Below are 23,109 nucleotides of genomic sequence, written 5' to 3'. Positions count from 1 at the left end.
TTACGGTTGTTAATTCAACGATCATTGCCGTTGGTATCGGTTGGAATTGTCGTTAGCGTAACATACAAAACAAAACAATATTCATTAGTCGAGTCGAGCATAAAATTTGACGAACTATATATGTATATATTTATATGGAATATTAGTCTTAAAAATAATAAACTTTGGATTTCCATAAACTTAGAAGGTGATCTTAAAAATCACAATGTTAATTTCACACGGCGGATTATTCTTCAAATCCAACAGAGTCATTCTTGAAACGTCGAATTCAATAATTGGGGCGTCGAATCATGTACAATTCAGACTAATTCAAAATATATATCATGGCTAGCTACCTAGGATCAAAATCTGCAGAAAAAATCTTTTTGAATCAAGCTGGGAAATTTCACATTTAAAAAAATAGTTATAAGACCATTTTCAAAGTTAGTGAAAAATGCCAGACCAAAATATGATTGTTAAGATCAATAGCCCCATATATAATTCATGTACCTTTATATACATAGTAAAGTTATCTTAATTAAATTGATGGGACATGCTATTGGAGATTAGCGACATGCATCTTGTTATACGTTCGTACCCATTCATTTAAATTGGAGATTAGAGACATGCATCTTGTGATATGTTCCCATTCATTTAATGTGCTTTAATTGTTGAGTAATCGAGAAGAGTATTGGATAATTACACGTCGCAATAGCTAGGATCAAACTTGAACGAGCTCGATCAAATCTCTTTTCCAATCTATATGTGTCATGCTCTTACATTTATTAATTTGGTCAAAGCTACATAATTTGAGTTAATGCCCATGTTTAAACTAAGAAATTCATTCACGCCCTTCTCGACACTACTACACTAGCATGATAAAATACTACTAATATACTATATTTACATGAAGATTCTACGGCTAAATAGTATGGTTAATTGCATTTAATCGTTTCACAAAAATATTCTTCACGAGCATTATGTCATTTTCACCAGAAGTTTCGAGAGAGAAAGATTCATCTTGGATGATCACCTCGCATATATTCATATTCTTTTGCAGAACTAAGAATACACCTAACATTGACATCTCACAGGAACATATATGAAAGATACTATTAGTAAAACAACATTTGTTACAACAGTTAGTACATACGAAATACAACTCTTTTCAACATTGATCTTCATCAGTATGATGGCTCACTAGCTATGGTTATTCACATGTATGAATTCCAGTTACTAATCTCAGTGTGGTATCTGTGTTCAAGTTGTAGCTTCTTTGGAAAACCCGAAAGCAGACTGCAGCCACAAACAAAGCGATTTACCGCAGAATCGTAAATTTTCAATCATTACTATTGGTTCCTTGTTATGTATGCCATCAATAATTATCGTTCTTATATAAACATAATGAATAGAATGAACTCACCATATTAAGAAGACGTAAGGCAGTAGGGCGCGTGAATTTCCTGGCGAAAAGGAAGCATGGAGAGGGCTTCCCCTTGCTAGTGCACCATTCTCTTCTGTACTCAGTCTCAAAATACATGTTATCTATGGCCTGCAGAAAACGTGTCTATGAAGCCTCAAAAAAGTTTTTTGTGTGCCTATTTTCCTATTGATTTTGTTAACATTTTAGAATTGTAATATTTTTATATATTCATAGCAATATTAGTATTAATTTGCAGCTGAGCCAATCCGAATGGTGGAAAGCTACTATACTGAGATGAAACCGAGGAAACAATACAGTTTTTCACAAGCTGAGCCATAGTCAGAGAGGAATGCAGAGGGCTTAGTGAATTACATAATAGTACGTGACTAGACTCGCTGCTTACTTGAGGTTTAAGTATTTGAGGCAGAAAGAAAGAAAGAAATCGATCAGCACCAAGTCACCAGGAGGGAAATAATATCATTTTGTTCTTACTAATGTTCCCTACAAGAAATAAGTTTCTTGAGAAGATTAAAACCTAGAATCTTGAAATACTAGTTACAACTTATAAGTCAAAGTAAGATCCATCAAAGCCCTAATTTATGAGTTTGAACCAATGGGATTAAGCTGGAGACAAGGCTTCATTTTTTTATATCCAAATGAAAGTTTATTCAAGGGACCAGGGATGGTAAGTGAAGCCTTAATGCTCGAGGGAATGGAAACATGTAGGAAGAAAAATGGGAAAATATCCAACAGCAGAAAAACTACCTTGATGGACTGGATAAGTCTGGAAGTAGCATCGGCCAACTTGTAAGTGACTGGATGCCATCCTTTCTTATGAGGATCCCTTGAAGATGTTAGATCCCAAGAACTGTGAGTCAGTGACCTTCTTATGATTTCTCCTCCCAGGCCTTTTAGCTGAACAGACAAAAGACAATCAATGGACATTGATAACATTTAACAGCTAACATTAATGAGATCAGCTTACAGTAAGCAAGGTTTGAACATAGTGTTCATCAGGTACACAATCATGTTCAGCTGATGTACCGGCAGGCTGCAGAACGAAGATAGTAGAGTAAAAAATTTGTCCCCATTAAATAATGATTGCGATCACAAAAAGGAACCGGCCATCATGGAAAGAAATCCATAGGTACGTACTACTACTTATGACTACTGCAGTTAATCATGTTCCAATTGATAGGTGATAGGAAATAAACAACAGGGAGAAGACTTACAATGGGATGGTCTCGCCAAAATTCAGGTAAAGACTTCTTCTGTTTTTGAAAAGGAAGGAAAAGGAACAAGTCAACAACAGAAAATTTATAATATGTCCATGTCAGCCTCCAGTGATACTGATTTTTGAATGAATTATTATGAAAGGTAGCAAGCATAGTTCATAAAGCATGCTAATAGAGATACTAAGCATTTCAACATCTAAGCGCATGTAGAATTTAAATGGCAGAATTTAGATATAAACTTTTCCTCACTCGAGGACTTGCTTTATAGCTCTTATTCAGACAATGTTGCGAATAAAAGTCACTATACCAACCTTGCATTGTAACTGAAATATAGAGAACACAGTTTTGTCTTCAACTACAACCTTAGCATGGTTTCTGGTCAAAACAACCCACTGCAAAAACAAAAGACAGATTAAGAATATAAGACAGATTAAGAATAAAAGACAGATAACAGGCTATATATATAAGCAAATATGTAGTTTTATTTTGTTGATTTCTATTTTCTCATCTTTTTTCTGTCAGACTGTATATGTTCACACTAGTTCAACTCTGTGAAGATCAAAATCACAAGTCACCTGAGACCCCTTCCTCCAGTCATCAACAGAAATCACTGGATACATTTTTAGATTGTAACGACTTTCCTTTTTATCAGCAAAACTGCAACCACAATAGTTAAGGAGGTATCATAAGCTAATTGAATTCGGACGTAATGTGCATCCACAAAAAATTGTTTATTGGAAATAAAAAACGAGGAAAGACTCAAGGAAAGATAAAAATACATATACAAAAGCTAAAAGAAGAAAGATAAACCAGTAATTGAAATTATTAATCATTTCACAAGTAAATAGAAAGATCAAGGAATATGCATCAGCATTACCTGTCTACAAAGCTATTTGGGGATGACACTAAATAATCATATGTGTAGCTGAAGTTATAGAGAGGTATGCAGCTGCAACAGAAAAATTATAGCAGATGAGTTGCTCTTCTTTGGGTCACTGAAAAATTATAAATTCAAGAAAGCCAAAAGTGTACAGAAAACTATAGAAGGACACTTATTATCACACAGAAAATTAGATTTCACCTGTCTGAAAGGAAAAGAAACCGCTCATTGAAAGGATCCGTCAGTGCACTTCGAAGCAAAATACGTTCTGCCTGGATCATGCTTGCAGCTCCCCAATCTACCTAATAAAGCATCACTAGCTAGATTCACTTGAAAGGCTTATAAAACATAGAAGACGGCGTTCTTATAAAGTCAATCAACATACAATTTGAAGTAATGCAAAAAGAGTATCATAGATTACATATCCAATTTATTTCTTTTAAACTGAATATAAGAACAAGACCATAATATCGATAAACAAAACAGCAGTACATCAAGGAACTGGAATAAAATGGCAAGTACATGTTAAACAAAATCAGACCTGTACGCTATCATTCACTTGACGATTTAAGAAAAAATTGATCTTGTAGTTGCTGAATTTAACAAGAACCCCGGTCTTGAATGAACATATATGGAAAATTTATTCTTTGTGTCAGCCTGCAAAATAACATAAAGTTCAGTAGATTGGAGTGAAAGATCTCTATAAAATTAACTGGGAGAAAAACTTTTCATGAATAAAAGCAACATTTATCAATATTTATCTGATCATTTGACTATATAATTAACACAACCAAAAAGTGGTTAACAACCCACCCACACAAGTAAGTGTGATATATAGTACTTCAAATAACTACTGCCCCTGGTTCGCAGAATAGAAGACAGCACAAATTACACAATTGACAGTTCCAATTAGATCAAATAATAATCTTAGATCATCAGTCAAAAGCTATCATATGCTACAAGTAGTGAAGACAAGAACTCAAAGTGTTTTCCCAACAGAACAACTAATTCATCATGCTCCTCAGAAACAAAGGTACAACAATAAGGCAAAATCTGAGATCATCACCCCTAATTAATGCATTGGTTTACATGAAAGCATAACAGCATAGTCAAATTTGGTCCTTCAGTCTTCAAATAGGAATCATGAATAAATTTAGAAAAGTTCAACAACTTCAAGAGTTATAAACATTCGTCTCTCGCCCCCTTATCAAGACAAATAACCGAGACCTTAATAACGGAGAAAGGTACACATAGATGTGCAAGTAGTATCATTAAATTATTGATAAAAATGTAACAACCTTGCTTAATGCTAATACATTTGCACCTGCGATAAACTCAAGGAGTTAAGTCATTTTAGTAGGAGTACTAGTGAAAAAAGTACGCAGATCATGCTCGATTCAAGTATTATCGAACTTCAATGAATTTTTGTACTGATGCACCATTGCTATTGTTGGTCTTTGAGACTCACAGCACAGTCAATGAATCATAGGAGCTTTTAATACTCCGATGATACATATATGCTCAATATTGTGATACAAAAATAATTTTGAAAAAACTCTAGTCTGCCAATGCAACACATTAGGAAATTGATTATTTGGAATTTGGACTATTGTAAGCTAATAAAGCATAGAAGAAAAAAGAGCAATAACCGGATTAATACCGCTTATGGCATAAAAAAATGTTTCCCATATTATGAGGATACTAACTACCTGAAAAAATGCATCCCAAACAATGTCCAGAGGGATCCGATTCCGAGCAATAAAAAGAAAAGCAATCTTCGGCTTCTGCAGGGGCGGGGATATTAACGGAGGCATTTTAATCCTACTGTACTCCGATTCCATCAACAGAAACGTCGCGAGACAAATCGCAATCAAAAGTAACGCGAAGAATTTCCGCTTCCATCTATGATGAAACTTCCCAGAATTCGACCTCCGCTTCATCCGATCTAACCGAGCTCCTGATTTAGGGCTCAGCATTTCAAATTCCGAAACCTCACAATGTTCACATCATTTACTAACACAAATCAATCTCTCCACACTTCACTCTGCATTTTCAGCTGCATCTTCTCCATTCACGCCAAACATCGGAGAAACTCGATTCGAATTTAAATTACTCTGACACGGGACAAATAGATCGGTGATTAGACGGAAACTTGAAAAAGCGGTGAAAAAATCTAAAAATTCCGTGAAACGGTCACGGATTAGCAAAGAAGTGGTGATTAGCTTGGCGAGCTGAGATCAACAAAATCTGAAGCTTGAATTGCTAATACCAGAATCCCGCGGCAATTGCAAAATCACTTGATTCAGTAGTGTAAATGAAGCTAGAAAGAGAAACTTTGCTTAGAAAGGAAGACTGTATGATTGGAAATCCAGTTCTGCTCGACATGTGCTTGATCCTCTCTCATATTGCTTAATTTGACATTAATACATCGCTACTCTTAATTAATTAAAGATAGTACTGAAAAAAATATAGTAATTTGGTATCATGAAATTTTAGTCTTCACTTCCAAATTCAATAATTGGCATTACAAAATGTTTTGATTTAAAATTGACTTACATTTGAATATCTCAATTTTACAATTTGAATTTCATATAAGAATATTAAAATTAGAATCTCAAATCTAGAATCTCAAATCGTTACAAAATTAGATATCTTCACTGTGTGTACAATACACACTACACACATGCGCGCGCGCATCCAATACACACTACTCATATAGTGTGTGCGCGCACATACAAAGTACACAATGTTCTATCTTCCACTTAAGGTGGAAAATAAGAGAATAAGGGTGACTCGTCCTCAATGCGGAAAATGGAAAGAAAAATAGTGGCCCTCGGGAAAGCTGCTCGTGTTCGCACCCAAATATCCTAATTCAAAATATAACTTTGAATTGGGAAGGAAAAGGAAAGAATCTAACACCATGTATTTCCTCCATCGGCTGCCTGTAATCAAATACTACAAAATTGAAACTAATATCATCCCCTTGTGCCATAATATCAAGTAATTCCGCAAAATATGCCCGCAGGAGCGTAGTACAGTTGGCAACGGAGGGGCAGATCATGCTGCAAGTAATTCCGCAAAATATGCCCCAATCCGCACATTTGCACGCAAATAATGATTAACAACATTAATTTTGTGCAGCAAGATCAAAATATTGGAACCACAATATGAATCACTACGTTCATATTCCCATTCAAATGCACCACAATTAATGCTCTTAAAATCTCCTAGGTAAAAAATGCACCATCCATAAAATTATGGACATGAACGTGATCCAAGCTCTCAAAGGATGATAAGACATCCTTCATCTTGTCATCATTGTATGGAGCATTCCGTGCAGTGATCCTTGTTATCTCAAGAATGCAACAAACTACACCTACTTATATCTCAAGAATGCAAGAAGCTACACCTACTCGCCCATTGCATTGAAGCAGTAGAGAGAGCCTACAACATGCACCCCTCCATAAAATTATGGTCATGAACGTGATCCAAGCTCTCAAAGGATGATACAATCCATTGAAAGACATCCTCTATCATGTCATCATCATATGGTGCATGTTATCTCAAGAATGCAAGAAGCTACACCTACTTATATGTCAATATTAGAATGCTTTGTGACAAGTGCTCGTGAGTGGATTAAGAAGAGTTTGCATTGTTTTCGGAGGAGATTGCTCCACTATTGGTAGAAGTTCCTCAACTCCATCGAGGAGAAAAAGGAGTTCATCGAGCGATGAAAGAACACGTGCTGTAAATAGTGATCCCCTAGAACCTCACATAGGGGGTTGGATGAATGAAATTCGGTGCAGAAATCAGCCTCGACAAGAGCTTGAACTTGCAGGACTGCTCATTGTTATAATTGTTGTCCTCGATAGATATCATTAGTGATGTTCAACACAACTACGAAATAAAACAAAAACAATTTAAAACCTTAGTTGAGGTGCTAGTGAATAATCAAAAGTCTCAAAGAAGGACCGTGAATGAGAATAAGTTAATCTTTATTTCTTAATGAATCATGATCTAAAAGATCTCCTTTAAATAAGAAATCTAAAAGCTAGAAGAATCTAGAAAATATTAAAGAAGATTACAAAACATGTGCTAAATCAAATAATATTAAAAGATATGTTTGGGATTGGAAGAGATTTGGATGCGATCTTGGGCTAGATTTGGATGCTCGAGGGCCCTATCAGCGTTTTTGCCGTGTGTGTGCATTGTATGCAGTGCACACACACGACATACACTGCGTTCAATGAGTGTGTGCAGTGCATGTATTGTGTGTGTTTTTGTGCAGGGTTGTGTGTGGTGTGTGCGCGCACGCAGTGTATGTATTGTGTGTGTTGTATGTGTACATTGTATATTGTTTGTGTGCAAAGTTTATTCAAATTCAATTTCAAATCACCAAACATAAGAATTGTGATTGAATTAGAATTTAATTCTTTCCAATTCAGTTTTATGGAATTTCAATTTTAATTTGGTATACTAAATGGACCTAAATGTTTTACCATTGCATTCAAATACACTAAGTAGTATTTTAAATGAAAAATCATGAACAATTCCAATAATACATTTTTCTCAATATACACTACTACCTCCGGTCTCCATCAAATGCCTCATATTTCTTTTTATGGACGGTTCCAATAAATGTCTCATTTCATTGTTACTATTTTTAATAAGTGGATTCCACATTCCACCAACTTATTCTACTCATAATTATTATATAATTAAAAAGTATGAAAAAAACACTAATTTTTTCAACCACTAGCTAATTCATTAAAACCTGCACCGATCCAATATGAAATACGCCCTCCGTCCCACATAATTTGACTCAGCTTTCCATTTTGGGCCGTCCCACATAATTTGACTCATTTCACTTTTACCATTTTTTGTAGTGGACCCCGCATTCCACTAACTCATTCATACTCACATTTAATTATAAAACTAATATATCAAAGTAGGACCCACATTCCACTAACTTTTTCAACTCATTTTTCATTACATTTCTTAAAACCCGTGCCCGATCAAAGTGTCCCAAATTATGTGGGACGGAGGGAGTATATATTAGGAACTAGAGGGAGTATATGACTGAAATCGTAGTACTTCATATGCATAGAATCAAAAACAGAAAATCGCTTGAGACAAAGTAGATGTGAAATGTGAGGAGTTACATCATGTGAAATGTGAGGAGTTACATCATGCTACCAAATCAGTTCTTTTAGTTAAGTATAACAAAATACAGCATGTAGTAACATTTTGAGTGTGTTATGATCATATTTAATTAAAAACCTATAGCAAACAACAAATATTTTCTTATTGAATTAATGATCAAGTGATGCAATTACTCCCTCAAAAAGCTCAAGCATCAAAATTCCGATGCTTAATATTGCAACGAGTTTTTAAGCTTTCTTAACGACTTTTTGTGGGTTGACTTTGATTGGTTTAATTGATTAATTGCTTAATTACACATGACTATGTGTAGTAATATTAGGGTCAAACTCCATATGTTGGGCTATCAATATAATCATCTTTAGTTTTACTCTACCCATTAAATTTGATAGATATGCCCCTGACTCCCCAAAGACACTCACACATGTTAGATGACTATTAATTATATGCTCAATAGTATATGATCATACAATTATCTGAGATTGAATTAGTTCCAAGATTAAAATTGTTATTATAGTCTTTAAGTGTACTGTTGATTGCAACTAGGAGATGATTAAGAAGTGGGGAAGAAAAGGGAGAAAGAAGCAATAATTCATGGTTGATGAGGATAAAATTAAGTTTTATTAATAATGCCAAATTTTAGTATTATTATATCATTAAAATTGATTCTTATTCCAAGAAAAAAAAGTGGCATCGCTTCGTGTGTATAATCAATTAACATGATTTTGATATTATTATTATGATAAATTTTAGTATTGTTATATAAAATATGAACTGATTTACTTTTTGAAACAAAGTCGTATTCTTTTCGTATTGCTATATAGTAATACCATTTGACTTGATTAATATTACTTCAAAATTGATATAAATTTGCTACAAAATGAGATTGGCATTAACTTTGTTAAGACACAATCAACGAAAATTGATGTCAACGAAAATTGAACTGCACATGCTGAAAGATTATTAGCACACGACTCAAGTTTTTTGGGGGAACTAACTAATCGTGTAAAATATTTTTTTTAATTTGATTTATTTTGGGGTAATATTACTATTAAAACATTTCCTTCTTCACCTTTTAGTTGTATGCGAAAAGAAGATACAAAAAATCTGACAAAAATTGTGGAATTAAATATTCCGTTTATACTTGATTTAAAAGAGAGAATAACGTAAATATGAGAGTCTTATCCACATTATTCTATCTCTTACTTTACACTCTCTCCACTTTAACTATTTATTATTATCATTTTTTCAAAACTAATGTAAAAAATGAAATGAGACAAACAGGGACGGAGGAAGTACTTAAGATAGCATAATACCCCAAATTTGCTTCCTCCAATAGTCAACACCCCATTTAATATTATATACCAATGATGTTTGGCCTGTTTCTTGATAGGGAAGAGCTGTAGAAGGATGAGGATCCTCTAATGTGCACAAATCCACAGCAGCTCTACTGTTCCACACAAATTATATTATTTTATTGAATTGTGTGGAATAGCAAGAGCTGCTTTGAATTTGTGAACCAGAGGATCCCCTCCTGGTGTATGATAAAGTGGAGCAGCAAGACTGTAATACCCGCCCCTTTATTACCCCATTTCGTTATGTTTAATGTTGAGATAGAGTTTCATCGCTCTCTCGTTTCGTTGTTTTAAATGGAGTTCATTACCATTCGTAAATGTTTAACGTCGTAGGTTGTAAAATGAAGGTTTAAAGAGAATTGGGTGAACTAAAAACACGAAGAAATGTGTATGTAATAAATAAATAAAATATAAATAAAAGAAAGTGTACAAGGATATGAAAGTGTGTACCCCGAACTAAAAGCGTTCGAAAACATAATACATTATGATCGCCTCACGTATGAAGTTGTTGAAGAGAATATGGGATACTGCACTAGAACAAATACTCTTGAATGGGCCAAAAGCTTAAGGAAATAAAGTCTAGTATGGCTTGCACTTTGGGCTTCTTCTCCCGAGCCCACGTCGCACTCCACCGCGCCCCTATCCGTGCAGCCGTCGGCTAAGGGCAGCGAGCCCAGGCCGCCCGCGAGAAACAACAACAATGCAGCAACCTTGTGGCAGCCAAGTTTCCCTTCTATCTACAAGAAAAGACAAGTATAAATGACTAAGGAACAAGAAGAATTAAAGGGACTACTATTAGGAGAGAGTTGAGGCAACCTTCCTTTAACAATGAGAGACCAAAGGACTTGCCAAAAAGGGGCAAGATCAGATTTGCAGCAGCAGCTACACTCCCACTCCTAACAAACCCTGCAGCCCTCCTTGTACACCTATTTTTCTCTCACCAGCCACAAGCAAACAATGAAAGTTCATAGCCAAAGTACTAGATAATCATATGGGAACAAATGGAGTTAATGATCAAGTACCTAGTACTACAAATGACACCAAGTTACATTAAACTAAAGGTACTGCAGAATCATAGAAAGGAAGATATGCTGCCTATAGAAAACAAAATGAGAAATCAGCCCATTTAATCCTCCCAAGTACACCAAGATCAGCCTATAAAACCCCCTCAACACTACCTTGAACACCCTCCCACCACATCAAAGAAATCAACATACTCTTATTCTCTGAGGAGCCGAGAACTAGGCGGCAAAGGGGGAGCTCTTTCACACCTTTCCATAACTCCACAACAGGTAACCATGCTCCCCACCCCAAGCCTTCTCTTTGGCATCATGTAGGAACAAAAAAAATATATAGAAACCATCATGTATACACAAGTTTCCTTCAAGTAACGTTAACCCCTCACAATCAGTAAGAAATAGGCTCAAAACTGTAATCCAAAAGTCCAGATTATTCATACTGCCACATGCTCAAAACTGAGAATTTAGACAAAGATGAAAATTTAGAATTTAAACCGAGACTTAGCTTAATCGCGAGGAGGCTGCTACGCCGCTGGAGCAATAGCGCGAGGCGGTGGTGGCGCGCCTCGAATCACGCTCGGACAGCAGCGACGACAAGGGCGACGGGAGCAGGGGTGGCTCCCCGATGGACTTCGGCGACGGCTGCTCGTTGATCGACGGAGAACCGGACGGCTGCTGGCAGTCAGGAGGCTGCCGGCGAGATATCAGCAGCGTGGCACGGCGGCGGAGCTGGCTGGCGGCTGACGGCGGTGCTCACAGCTGTAAAGCAGCCTAGAGAGGGAGAGGGAGTCACGGAGGCGACGTCTCCTCTGTTCCGACGACGGCTCGAATCTGCCGAGCTCCAGTGATGGCGACAACGACGGCGGTGTACAGCACGGCGAACCGTGCTGCGTCTCCTGCTGTGGCCTGACCCTGCGGCGACGACCTGGGAGTGCACGGGCTGCCGAACAGCAGCCATCGGCGCGACGAAAAGCTGCTGCGCGCAGCGTTTGTGCACAGCAGCGACTGGCTCTCGAATTTGGGGAGTCTCCTACCTAGGGTTCCTAATTTGGGTGAATGAATGGTGAAAGAAGAACGAGAAATTTCGAAATTTGGGATCATATTTTGCTGACCCTTTTAGAAATCGAAACACGCGAATTTTTCAGAATAAATGTTTTTTGTTTTTTTCTCTTATTTTTCTTATTATTTTCCTTAGAAGAATTATGAATTGACCAAACTATCCCACGTAAGATTTGAAACAACAATTCTGAAACGCTTTGAAACTGCAATTCTGAAACTTCCACCAGACCACCACTGATCCACCACCCCACAAAATTTATGAACAGATTTCTTAGCTTGAACTGTCTCTTCTGCAAACAGTTCAGGAATACAGTGATAAACAGTTAAACTAAGGTACGAGCGAGGTTGATCAAGTTGCAAAATATGTTTTGCCAACAACTTATTCATCTTGAACATGTTAGTGCAGTACGTCTCAAAAACAAGTCGCAGAACATCATCACAAATTCACAGATAATTTTGTCTTGTTCTCTGTAATATACGCCCATAATTGCTTCACTATCTGTACGCAATGATTTACCCTTATGCATGAATTAGAACAAGTTAAGCTAGCAGCTCATGAGATCAAAACCTCCGTCCTTGGCAATTCTATGTTTTGAGTGGTCGGTGGATATATGGTGGAAGTATCAACTGGGTTTCAAAATTATCAAATTCACGATTGGCATTTTAGAATTGGGGTTTTAAATCTAACGTGGGGTAATTTGGGCAATTTATAAATTTTGTAAGGGAAATAATATGTAAAAGAAGACAAAAGAAAAAGAAAAAGGCAAAAACCCTTGTTTTGAAAAATTCGCATGGCTCGATCCCATATTCCAAAAGGTCAACGAAATTAATCCTAAATTCTAAAAGGTCAGCGAATATGATTCCTTATTCCGAAATTTCTCATGAAGAGGGAGGGGGAGCAGCGACGGAGTGGGAGTATGAAGAGATTGGGCCTCCCCAATTAATTTTCGAATTTGTGCCAGCTCTTATAAGTTATAATGGGCCAAAGGAAATAAATTAATAATTGGGCTGATGCCTTAAATTAAATAGAAGCTTGGGCCTGGAAATGTGTTAAATAAAGAAATAAGTTAATTCTTTCATTTTGGGCCTACTGCGGAAATTTAGTTCCCGGACCCTCATAAAATATTTGCCCGGCCAATTAATTGATAGTACGCTAATTAACCACGGTGACGAATTTAATTCCCGGACTTTAACTTAGTGTTCGAATAATTGATGTGGGAAATGGTACGCTAATTAATTCCACAATGATGAATAAAGCCCGGTTTTATTTATTGCTTGAATAATTTTCATAGGAGGTAACGCCCTCGTGTTAAACGAATAATTTTCATAGGCCTCCAAATAAATTAAATACCTTGATTTAATTTGTGCTTAAGGAATTTCCTCATGAAATAAGAAGAAAGAATAAAACGATCATGCACATAGGATGCATTCACAACAAGTTTATTCGGCTTCTTAAGCCTAATTTAAGTATACTTTATTTTCTAAAGGGGCGTCGTCCCACGTTAAGTAAGACCAAGTCGAAGGACTTTCAATTAAGGAAGTAAGCTCTGAGGTGGGCATTCTTTTCAAAACGTGATTTTAATATGAACATGTGAATCTTTTCTAAATATGTTTGTCATGCCATGTTTTAGCTTTTACGATTACCTATCTGCTTGGCTATGCCAATCATGTTAAATCGAATTCGGGTCCCAGCAGGGCCGCAAACCCTACTCGGACTAGTGTACACATATGTGGATCGTGAGCTAACTTTCGAGTTGGCCGGTCCAATGACCGTCGTGGAATGTGGCCACATTCCCGGTTTACATACGTTCAGATATGGTATCTATGTTTATGTGATTGCGCAATCAATTTTATGAAATGAAAGAAAATTAGTGACTCGGGACTTTTTAAATAAAAACTCCGTGTTCACTCAACTGTGGCTGACAAATTAAATAAAACTTATTTTGGCACTATGCTCACTGAGTATATCAAGTACGCAGCCCTACATGTTTCTTTTCTAATGTGCAGGTTGAACGTGAACGAGGAGGCGAAGGTGTTGGGAAATGACCCTTAATAAGTAGCTAGGTAACCCAAAGTAGTATGTCTTCATACGTACTATTTTGTCTTGGACTCTTCCGCTGCAATAGAACTATGTTCTAGAAACTTATGAATTTGGTCTTGATACTCTGATTTCATTTTGACTGTGTACCAATTCGCCTTCGAAACTATTACCTCGAGTTGATTATTTCCCTTATGTCGAGTTTATGATTGATGAGATTATTTTAGTCACGAAATAGCTACGCTCACTAGTACTAGGGAGTTGTGGTCGTGACAAAGACTTGATAAGATACAATTCAGTGTAGAAGAAAAGCGAAAGCTCCTTCATATATAACTCTCCCATCAGCTTCAAATATCCCAGAATTAAAGCAACTTTCATTTGTACTCCCTCCGTTCCCTTAGAGCTGAGTTATTTTTCCATTTCGGGAGTTCCCTCATAGTTGAGTCATTTCCATATATAGTAACATTTTTCTCTTTCTTACTTTACTCTCTATTACTTTATTTTTCCACTTTATTCACTTTTTACTTTATTCTCTCTATTTTTCCCCTCTTTTAATTTTTATCTATTTATTTAATACACTCAACCTTCATTTCTTAAACTCCGTGTCAAAAAATTTTGCCTCAACTGTGCTGAAACGGAGAGAGTAATACATTTGGTTTCTTTGAGTTAATGCTCTGGGGAGTCTTAATTTGGGGTATAATTAATGCTATCTTAACTAACAGCTATGTACACGTGTAGCCTCCGTGCGACGTACGTGCCCTGGTTGGACCAATGTATTGAACTATTGATAATTATATATATAGTTCCTCAATTGTACCAACATAACTCTTAAGGATATTATTTTATCAATTATTAAAAATAAAGATGATAAATATGTCTCACCCACGTGTTTAGTTGGTGAGTTGTTGCAACAAGACATTTTAGTTGTCCTACATACATTTCAAGTGTCTATCTGAAGCTTACTTCAGGTGAGAGATCACTTAGTGTGTGCTTGGAACCAGAAGAGTTTCGCCGCATCTCCACCATGGCTTCTGATCTAACAATTGTACGAGTATAAACCTTAAAAATCAAGAATTTCAATCTCTTAAAGAAAATCCTCCCTTCACCATAACAAAAAATACTACTACTATTAGTATATTATGCGCAAGCTAAAGAGAGAAATAGGAAGGAATGTTAGAAATTTTGGCTTGCACATGACTAATTTAATGTGTATGGCTATCTTTCAGTTGCGTAATTAAAGTGATCCTATAAAGATTAAAGTTTGGGCTAAAGTGTATTTATTTGTTATGGAAATAAGTGTAGATACCATTTTGTTATTTTCTATTTGTTGAGGAACCAAATAGAAAATAAATGAAGGTTATGGTCCCCAGACGTCAGAAGAACGTTCAATATCTCTGTATTCTCTCGGCAGACTATTGTGAAGGACGTCTCTGATCGTTTGGAAGATCCATAGCCGTTGCAAAGCAATTCCACCGTTCAATTCTAGCTGGATCAAGGTACGCTTCCGCTCTACAGTTTATGCTCCTTCTCCGTCGTTCTTGGTTAATCATCATAGAGAGGTTTATGCAATTGTTCACTCAATTATTCCAACAAAGAAATAAGAGAGTAAGAGGAGAGGAAAAAGTGAATGATTGCGAGAATGGATTATATATTTATAGGCAATCTTCTTTTGCAATTTATGACTGAAAGAACAAGAAATCAATTATTTTTAGTATGACAAAAAGAGCAAGAAATCTCCTTAACAAATATATGTATGCGTGAAGTGTAGAAATGATGCATACAGTTGTAAGTATTAAGTGGTGAAGTAAAAATTATGTGCAAAGCACATAATCGTGCAAGTGAAATGTGAAGATGGTGCTAATGTAGGAGAGCAAGCCCTCTCTTGTACCAACATAACTCCACGTATAATTTTTTCTCAATTAAAAAAATAAAGATGAGAAATATATATTCCACACATGTGCCTAGTTGGTGAATTACGGTTGCACGACTTTTTCTTCACTGTAAAAGTATCATAAGGCGTAAATCTCGAAAGTGATTGGATTAATTAATACTCTTTCCTCCCGGCCTAAGCGAAACGTTTCTATTTTGGCACAAGAAATAAGGTAGTGGTGTTTAGTTAATTAAATTATTAATAGTAAAGTAAGAGAGAGAGTAAAGTAAGAAAGAGAAAGAGAAAGAGAGAAAAAAAAGTAAGAGACATGATAAAGTAAGAAAGAGAAAGAGAGAATAAAGTAAGAGAGGATAAAGTAAGAGAGATGATAGAGAGATTAAAGTAAGATAGAGGATAAAGTAGGAGAGAAGAGTAAGTTGATTATTGCCAAAAAAGGAAACGTCTCACTTAGGTTGGGACGTACAAAAAATGAATACGTTTCACTTAGATTGGGACGAAGGGAGTAAATTAATTCTGCATATTTTCTAGGTGCGGCGCTGAGGGGATTAACGAATGTGAGCCTTGTTAAAATGTGTTTTTGACGTCATATATATGCTCATTTACTCATAAGCATATGTTATCGAATATTTTACTCAATTTGTTTCTTATAGTAACTAAATCGAACATTAACACAAAAAAAATAATTGAAATAAGTTTAAAATTAGAAACAATCAATTACACGTGGCACACACATCGCACGAATGCGACACGTGTACAATACAAAAGTATTGAAAGCATTACTATATACAGTTAGTTAAGATAACTCAAAGAACCAAATGTATTACAAATATCGAAGTTGCACTTAGCAAGTGCCTTAGTCAACGTCTGCGAACATTTCACTTGCACGATTATGTGCTTCACACATAATTTTTTACTTCATCACTTAACACCTACAATTGTATGCATCATTTCTACACTTCACGCATACATATATTTGTTAAGGAGATTTCTTGCTCTTTTTGTCATACTAAAAATAATCGATTTCGTGATCTTTCAGTCATAAATTGCAAAAGGAGATTGCCTATAAATATATAATTCATTCTCGCAATCATTCACTTTTTCCTCTCCTCTCACTCTCTCATTTTTTTCATATTTCTCTCTTTAGCTTGCACATAATATACTAGTATAGTAGTATTTTTTGTCATGGTGGAGGGAGGATTTTCTTTAAATTCTCGATTGAAATTCTTGATTTTTAAGGTTTGTATTCGTACAATTGTTAGACCAGAAGCCATGGTGGAGACGCGACCAAGCTCTTCTGGATCCAAGCACACACTAAGTGATCCCTCACCTCAAGTAAGCTTCAGATAGACACTTGAAATGTATGCATGACCGCTAAAATGTCTTGCTGCCACAACTCACCAACTAGACACATGGGTAAGATATATTTCTCATCTTTATTTTTATTAATTAATAAAATAATATCCTTAGAGTTATGCTGGTACAATGGAGGAACTATATATATAATTATCAATTTATTGGCCCAAGTAGGGCACGCACGTCGCACGGAAGCTACATGTGTACATATATATTTAATATATATACAGTTAGTTAAGATAGTATTATATATACGCCAAATTAAGACTCCCCAAAGCATTAACTCAAAGAAACCAAATGTATTACAAATGAAAGTTGCTTTAATTCTGGGATATGTGAAGCTAATGGGAGAGTTATATATGTTGAATATAGGCCTCGTTCCTGCCATTGATATGTAACATCAGAAAACTGTGAACCAACCATTGATATGCTATGATTTTGAGACAAAACTCTAGATTTCCTAGTCCCTGCCAGTATATGGTATTGGTTCTTCACTTGGAAGAAACTGGCTATGACAGACTCTGACTGATCCCTCACCTGCTCCGCTCAACGCCAAGCGATCCCGGACCTGACAACAATATTCATGAGAGCTCTGAAGTAAGCTTCTGATACTTGAAATGTATGTATGACAAAGCAATAAGGACATTCTTGGTGGTCTCACTGTCAGTTAACGCGATAGAGGAGCTCGAGCTTGACAGTGCAGCCCCATTGTTAAGAGTCACTGACAGCCAAAATGTCGTGCTGCCCAACTCACCAACTTGGAACATGGGTGAGATCAATGGCGGATCCAGAAAACTTTTATCGTGGGGTCGAAAAATAGTAAAAATTTAATAATAAATAATATTTAAATAATTATTATTTAGAAAATAACTTATAATTATATAGTATTATCTTTATTAAATAAAATTAAAATTACAGGAGAACGACCATAAAATATGCTACTATAATATATAATAATTATAATAAAGTATAAACACATTTTGCAAAATTTAAACTACTAAAGCTATATGGCAGAATTTAAATAGTCTAATATAGAAGAAAAGTACAAATTTATATTTAACAAAACTTTTTAGAGCAAAATAAAAATTAAATTGCACAATATATTTAGGATTTCTATTAAAAACTAGGAAAAAGAATTACAGCAAATAAAATACTAGGCATCAAAGCAATATATATATATATATATATATAGGAACTTCACATTTGTTTTAGGTGTAAATATTTTTCTGACTAGGCACCTCCTTTCACTATTTCCTTACTTTCTTAGTTATCCGGAAACTCTACGACTCTACATTTACAGCCTTCTTCCACAAGATATTGTATTCTTACGATTATTGGTTTTCTTACCTAATTCAACACAAAATTGGTTTCATAATTAGTCTCATATGGGCTGAGTTGCAGATCTAATTCATCGATTGGCTATTGACAATTTGGGGCAGACCTGCCGACCGTGGGGTCGCCGGCAGCTTCGAAGAACTCTGACCATGGATATTTCCGGTTACTATGGATGGTGGTGGGGTCAGTCGACCCCACTCGACCCCACCTCCATCCGCCACTGGGTGAGATATATTTCTCATCTTTATTTTTTTTAATTGAGAAAAAAATGTTGCTACAATGAATGACCTGTATTAATTTATTGGTCCGGACACGCAAGTTGCACGGACGCTACACGCGTACATATATTAATAATGTAGCAATATTGAAAATGTAAGCATATAGAGTTAGTTAAGATAGCATTATACCCCAAAATCCAATTTAAGACTCCCAAAAGCATTAACTCATAAAAAGCAAATGTATTACAAATCTGAAAGTTGCATTAATTCTGGGATATGTGAAGCTAATGGAGAGTTATATATGTTCATCACTTGGAAGAAGAAGAAGGAGAAGGAGCCTTCGCTTTTCTTCTACACTGAACGGTTTCTTATCAAGTCCCTGCTTCTCCACCTTATCCTACACCTCTTCCCTAATATTAAATGGAGTGCTGACTATTGGAGGAAGCAAAGTTTGGGGTATTATGCTATCTTAAGTATCTAATATTAATTAAAATTTCCAATTGTTCTATTCGAGTCAATCAAATATAAACTGAAATCTTTTCTTTTTGCATACAACTAAAAGGTGAACAAGGAAATATTTTAATAGTAATATTACCCCAAAATAAATCAACTTTAAAAAAATATATTACACGATTAGTTAGTCCCCCCAAAAAAACTTGATTCATGTGCTAATCTTGCGGCTTGTGTAGTGCAATTTTCGTTGACATCAATTTTCGTTGATTGTGTCTTAACAAAGTTAATGCCAATCTCTATCTGTAGCGAATTTATGTCAAATTTGAATTACGTAATACTCCATCTGTCCCGTTTTAGCAGTCCCGGTTACTTTTGTGCAGTCCCGGTTACCATTTCTCCACTTTAACTACTTTACCATTTCTCCACTTTGACTATTTATCATCATTTTTACAAAACGAGTGTAAAAAAGTAACTGAGACCGCTAAAGCGAGACAGAGGGAGTATTAATCAAGTCAAATGGTAGTACATTTGGTTTCTTTGAGTTATCTTAACTAACTATATATAGTAATTCTTTCAATATTTCAATATATATGTACACGTGTAGCATCCGTGCAATGTGCGTGCCACGTGTAATTGATTGTTTCTAATTTTAAACTTATTTCAATTATTCTTTTGAGTTAATGTTCAATTCAGTTACTATAAGAAACAAATTAAGTAAAATATCCGACAACATATACTTATTAGTAAATGAGCATATGACGTCGAAAACACATTCTAACAGGGCTCACATTCGTTAATCCCCTCATCGATGTGAGCCTTGTTAGTTGAGTGAAATAGGATTGAGTTTGTGAAGGTAGAATGTGTTTATGTTCTTTGACAAAACATTGTTATGCTCTCCTGCAAATTATATAAACAGCCTATCCTCTTCATGTAAATTCCTATGTATTGCAACATTCACTAGGTTGCACTGATGTTTACTGGCTTCTCATATATATATATATATATACATACAGATTTTTCACTTTCATTCAGAAATTACATCTAGCGAGTCGACACACACTTCTTCTCCTTCATGCCGTGCATTCATCTCTACTTGTTTGCTCATTTGCTAGTGCTTTGCTTCATCCAGCTCCAAATTCTTGCAAACCTTCCGATCTTCAGTTCCTTGTATGCATTCTCGCGCGCTTCTGCCTGAGCTTGAGTTTCTTCGTTGTCCCTTGAGTTTCCTGTAATCCCAGGTAAAAGTTCAAATTCATAGAACTATAATCTAGCTGTAGATGTTGAATGTGATTACCCTGTCTATGCTTGCTTTCTTCTTGCCGCTCTAACTCCTTGTTGAAGGATTTGGCAGCCATGAATACATTTGCAGGCCTTTCCCATCCTTGTCCGAATATTCCATACCCCTCCTTCGGCTGAGGCCGGATCAGGTGCTCAAGAACTGCTAGCTCTTCTGTATCGACCCAGTGGATGCAGTTTACAGGGCACGACTCGACCGACATCTATAATGCAAGTGTCGAGAATTTATGATATTGGATGGCTATACGATGTTAACTATCTTCTTTACCTTCAGTTCTACTGTGAAACTCAGAGAAGGAAGGATACGTTGCATACCTCAATCTGTGCATCGTCATCTCCGTATTGAACCTTGATTCGCGCGGTTCCAGAAGCCTCGTCCATGGTGAATGTGTTGCCCGCGTAATGCACACACTTCCAGCACCCTGAAAACAAGTATATGCTCTTACGAATAGTAAACCATTGGAAACAACATCCCGGACTCCTAATATCTTTTTACTAGTATTTACCTACACAAGCATTTTCATCGACAAATAGAGCCTGGGGTCTCGGGGGCTCTTTCCACACGCTACCTAGCGTGCTCCCGACCCGAACTCTTCCAATCGACCTATCGTACTCTTTTCTGAGGTCGTCTCTCACCAATACCTCGTACGCTTTATTCAACATGACCGTGCTCTCGTGACCCTGCAAACGTAACTTATTTCCACTGCATAGATACGAAATTTAAGAACGAAAACAACCGTTAAGTAGCAAAAACCTCATCCCCTGCAATATCTGGATGATATTTCTTTTGAAGTTTTCTGTAAGCATCCTTGATCTGTAGACCACTTGCATCAACTGACACTCCTAGCAATTCGTAATGATTCTTGCTGCTCTCTGCTTCTTTCTTCACACAGCATCGCGTCGACACTGAACCTCGCCTACTCCTGTTTCATCCAACCCAAACCGTATATTGTCTCGTATTTCAATTTCGGTGTATTGTACTCAAAAAGATCAGATGATGTTACCTGGAGTTCTTGAAATTGCAGTATTGAAATTGATCAGGTTTTGGATTCAGGATTGGTTGATGAGTGGAAGGAGAGGCTGCCAACATTTTTTTTTTCTCTCAATTCTAGTTGTTGCTGCTGTTGGAAGATATATTTGAGAAATGGATTAGATATTTAGTATTGTCACATTTCTTCTATGGGCCCACTCCAATAACATGAGGAACTTTGCTAGATATTTTTGAACAGATAAGAATTTGTATTGCTAACATAGTTTCTGATAAGAATTATTATTTGCCAAATTTGGAAAATTATTATTTTAGCTCATAAAAAGAATAATCAACACAATAATACTATATTACTATTACTTTCTCTATTCTAATTATATAAGCTTGTTTTTTTTAATCCCAAATTGGGAGGGTATTTGTAACTCATTTACTACTCGGAATAATATACTTCAATTAATCATCAAAATTAAAGAGATATTGAAATATTTATCTACGGTTTTCTATTTTAATGATTTCTTAATACTTGTCAATCAACTTGACCAATTCTTTTGGCGTAAAAGGCTAATTTTTTTCAAAATTAACTCACGTCTCGAATCCATATATACAACCTTTATATTTTACCATTTCTTCTGAATTCATAGCTACAGTTTTTCTTTCGACATTTTGGGATCTCGTCGCCTCAACAAAATTTGCATCGAAACCGTGAGTTTCTTTCCATTGTTTGATGATCTTATTGTGTTATATGTTTCATGTTTTTTTTTAATGATTTTGAGCTTGCTTCGGTTTTTTTCTTTTTCATGTTTGTGAATTCGGTTTTGTTTCTGTGTATTCTAGTTAAATTAGTGAATAAAATTTGATTTCTCTTCATTTTGATAATGTTGTTATATTTTGGTTAAAAATCTATTAGCTAATTAGTTTTGCTTCAACAAGTTTCCCAAAAAATATCTATCACTTTTTACATGAAATATAATAAATGTTTGGTAAATATGCTTATAAGGTGATATAGCTAGTAGAAAATATAAGTGGTAGTCATGGGGATGTTATCAAAAACGAAATGAGCAATGTTTTAAGGACGAACTAAAATGACAAAATGAATGAAAAGTATAAAATATTGAATTTATGATGAAAATATATTTGTGTTAGGTTTTGGTTTGACAGAAGAGGATGGCTTGTCATGTAGTTTACAAGGACCCGAGTGTCATAAAGGAGATTGTTATCGCGACCGGCCTCGGCTTGGTGGCCGGGGGATTTTGGCAAGTGTTCCACTGGAAAGAGCAAAAGAAGACTAGGGATTTCTATGATCTTTATAACAGAGGCGATATTATCAGTGTTGTTAGAGAAGATGAGTAGAACTACGAACTAAATCCCTTCAATATTTTTTCTTGCTCGTGCAATAATTTTACTGATCAATTGCTAGTTAGCATGAT

The 23,109-nt window shown here is 35.8% G+C and overlaps 1 protein-coding gene, 2 long non-coding RNA genes and 1 pseudogene across 3 annotated transcripts; 1 reads left to right on the top strand and 3 right to left on the bottom strand.

Annotated features, from left to right (window-relative positions):
• Positions 1–1,067: 1,067 nt before the first annotated feature.
• On the bottom strand, positions 1,068–5,922 carry LOC121776353 (annotated as a pseudogene).
• Positions 5,923–10,417: 4,495 nt separating this feature from the next.
• On the bottom strand, positions 10,418–12,180 carry LOC121777340. The gene is made up of 2 exons (XR_006045464.1): positions 10,849–12,180; positions 10,418–10,769 (listed from the first exon to the last, which is right to left on the bottom strand). It is a non-coding gene; the product is annotated as an uncharacterized LOC121777340 (long non-coding RNA).
• A 3,360-nt stretch (positions 12,181–15,540) lies between these two features.
• On the top strand, positions 15,541–18,945 carry LOC121777029. The gene is made up of 3 exons (XR_006045352.1): positions 15,541–15,644; positions 17,299–17,452; positions 18,794–18,945. It is a non-coding gene; the product is annotated as an uncharacterized LOC121777029 (long non-coding RNA).
• A 1,316-nt stretch (positions 18,946–20,261) lies between these two features.
• LOC121775881 (chaperone protein dnaJ C76, chloroplastic-like) lies at positions 20,262–21,834 on the bottom strand. The gene is made up of 6 exons (XM_042172961.1): positions 21,699–21,834; positions 21,449–21,617; positions 21,201–21,375; positions 21,010–21,116; positions 20,693–20,897; positions 20,262–20,624 (listed from the first exon to the last, which is right to left on the bottom strand). Exons 1-6 carry the CDS (start codon positions 21,782–21,784, stop codon positions 20,500–20,502), a joined length of 867 nt encoding a protein of 288 aa, XP_042028895.1. The 5' UTR covers positions 21,785–21,834; the 3' UTR covers positions 20,262–20,499.
• Between the last annotated feature and the right edge of the window lie 1,275 nt (positions 21,835–23,109).

The sequence above is a fragment of the Salvia splendens genome, chromosome 18, assembly GCF_004379255.2.
Source record: "Salvia splendens isolate huo1 chromosome 18, SspV2, whole genome shotgun sequence".
NCBI lineage: Eukaryota > Viridiplantae > Streptophyta > Magnoliopsida > Lamiales > Lamiaceae > Salvia > Salvia splendens.
Note: the sequence above shows the minus strand (reverse complement) of the source record. Positions and strands in the feature narration are given on the sequence as shown.

Coding starts and splice junctions, on each gene's coding strand:
- LOC121775881 (XM_042172961.1), bottom strand. CDS start 21,784: ATGTTGGCAGCCTCTCCTTCCACTCATCAACCAATCCTGAATCCAAAA. Junction 21,618..21,698: donor TGCAATTTCAAGAACTCCAG/GTAACATCATCT, acceptor TGGATGAAACAG/GAGTAGGCGAGGTTCAGTGT. Junction 21,376..21,448: donor CAGATATTGCAGGGGATGAG/GTTTTTGCTACT, acceptor TTACGTTTGCAG/GGTCACGAGAGCACGGTCAT.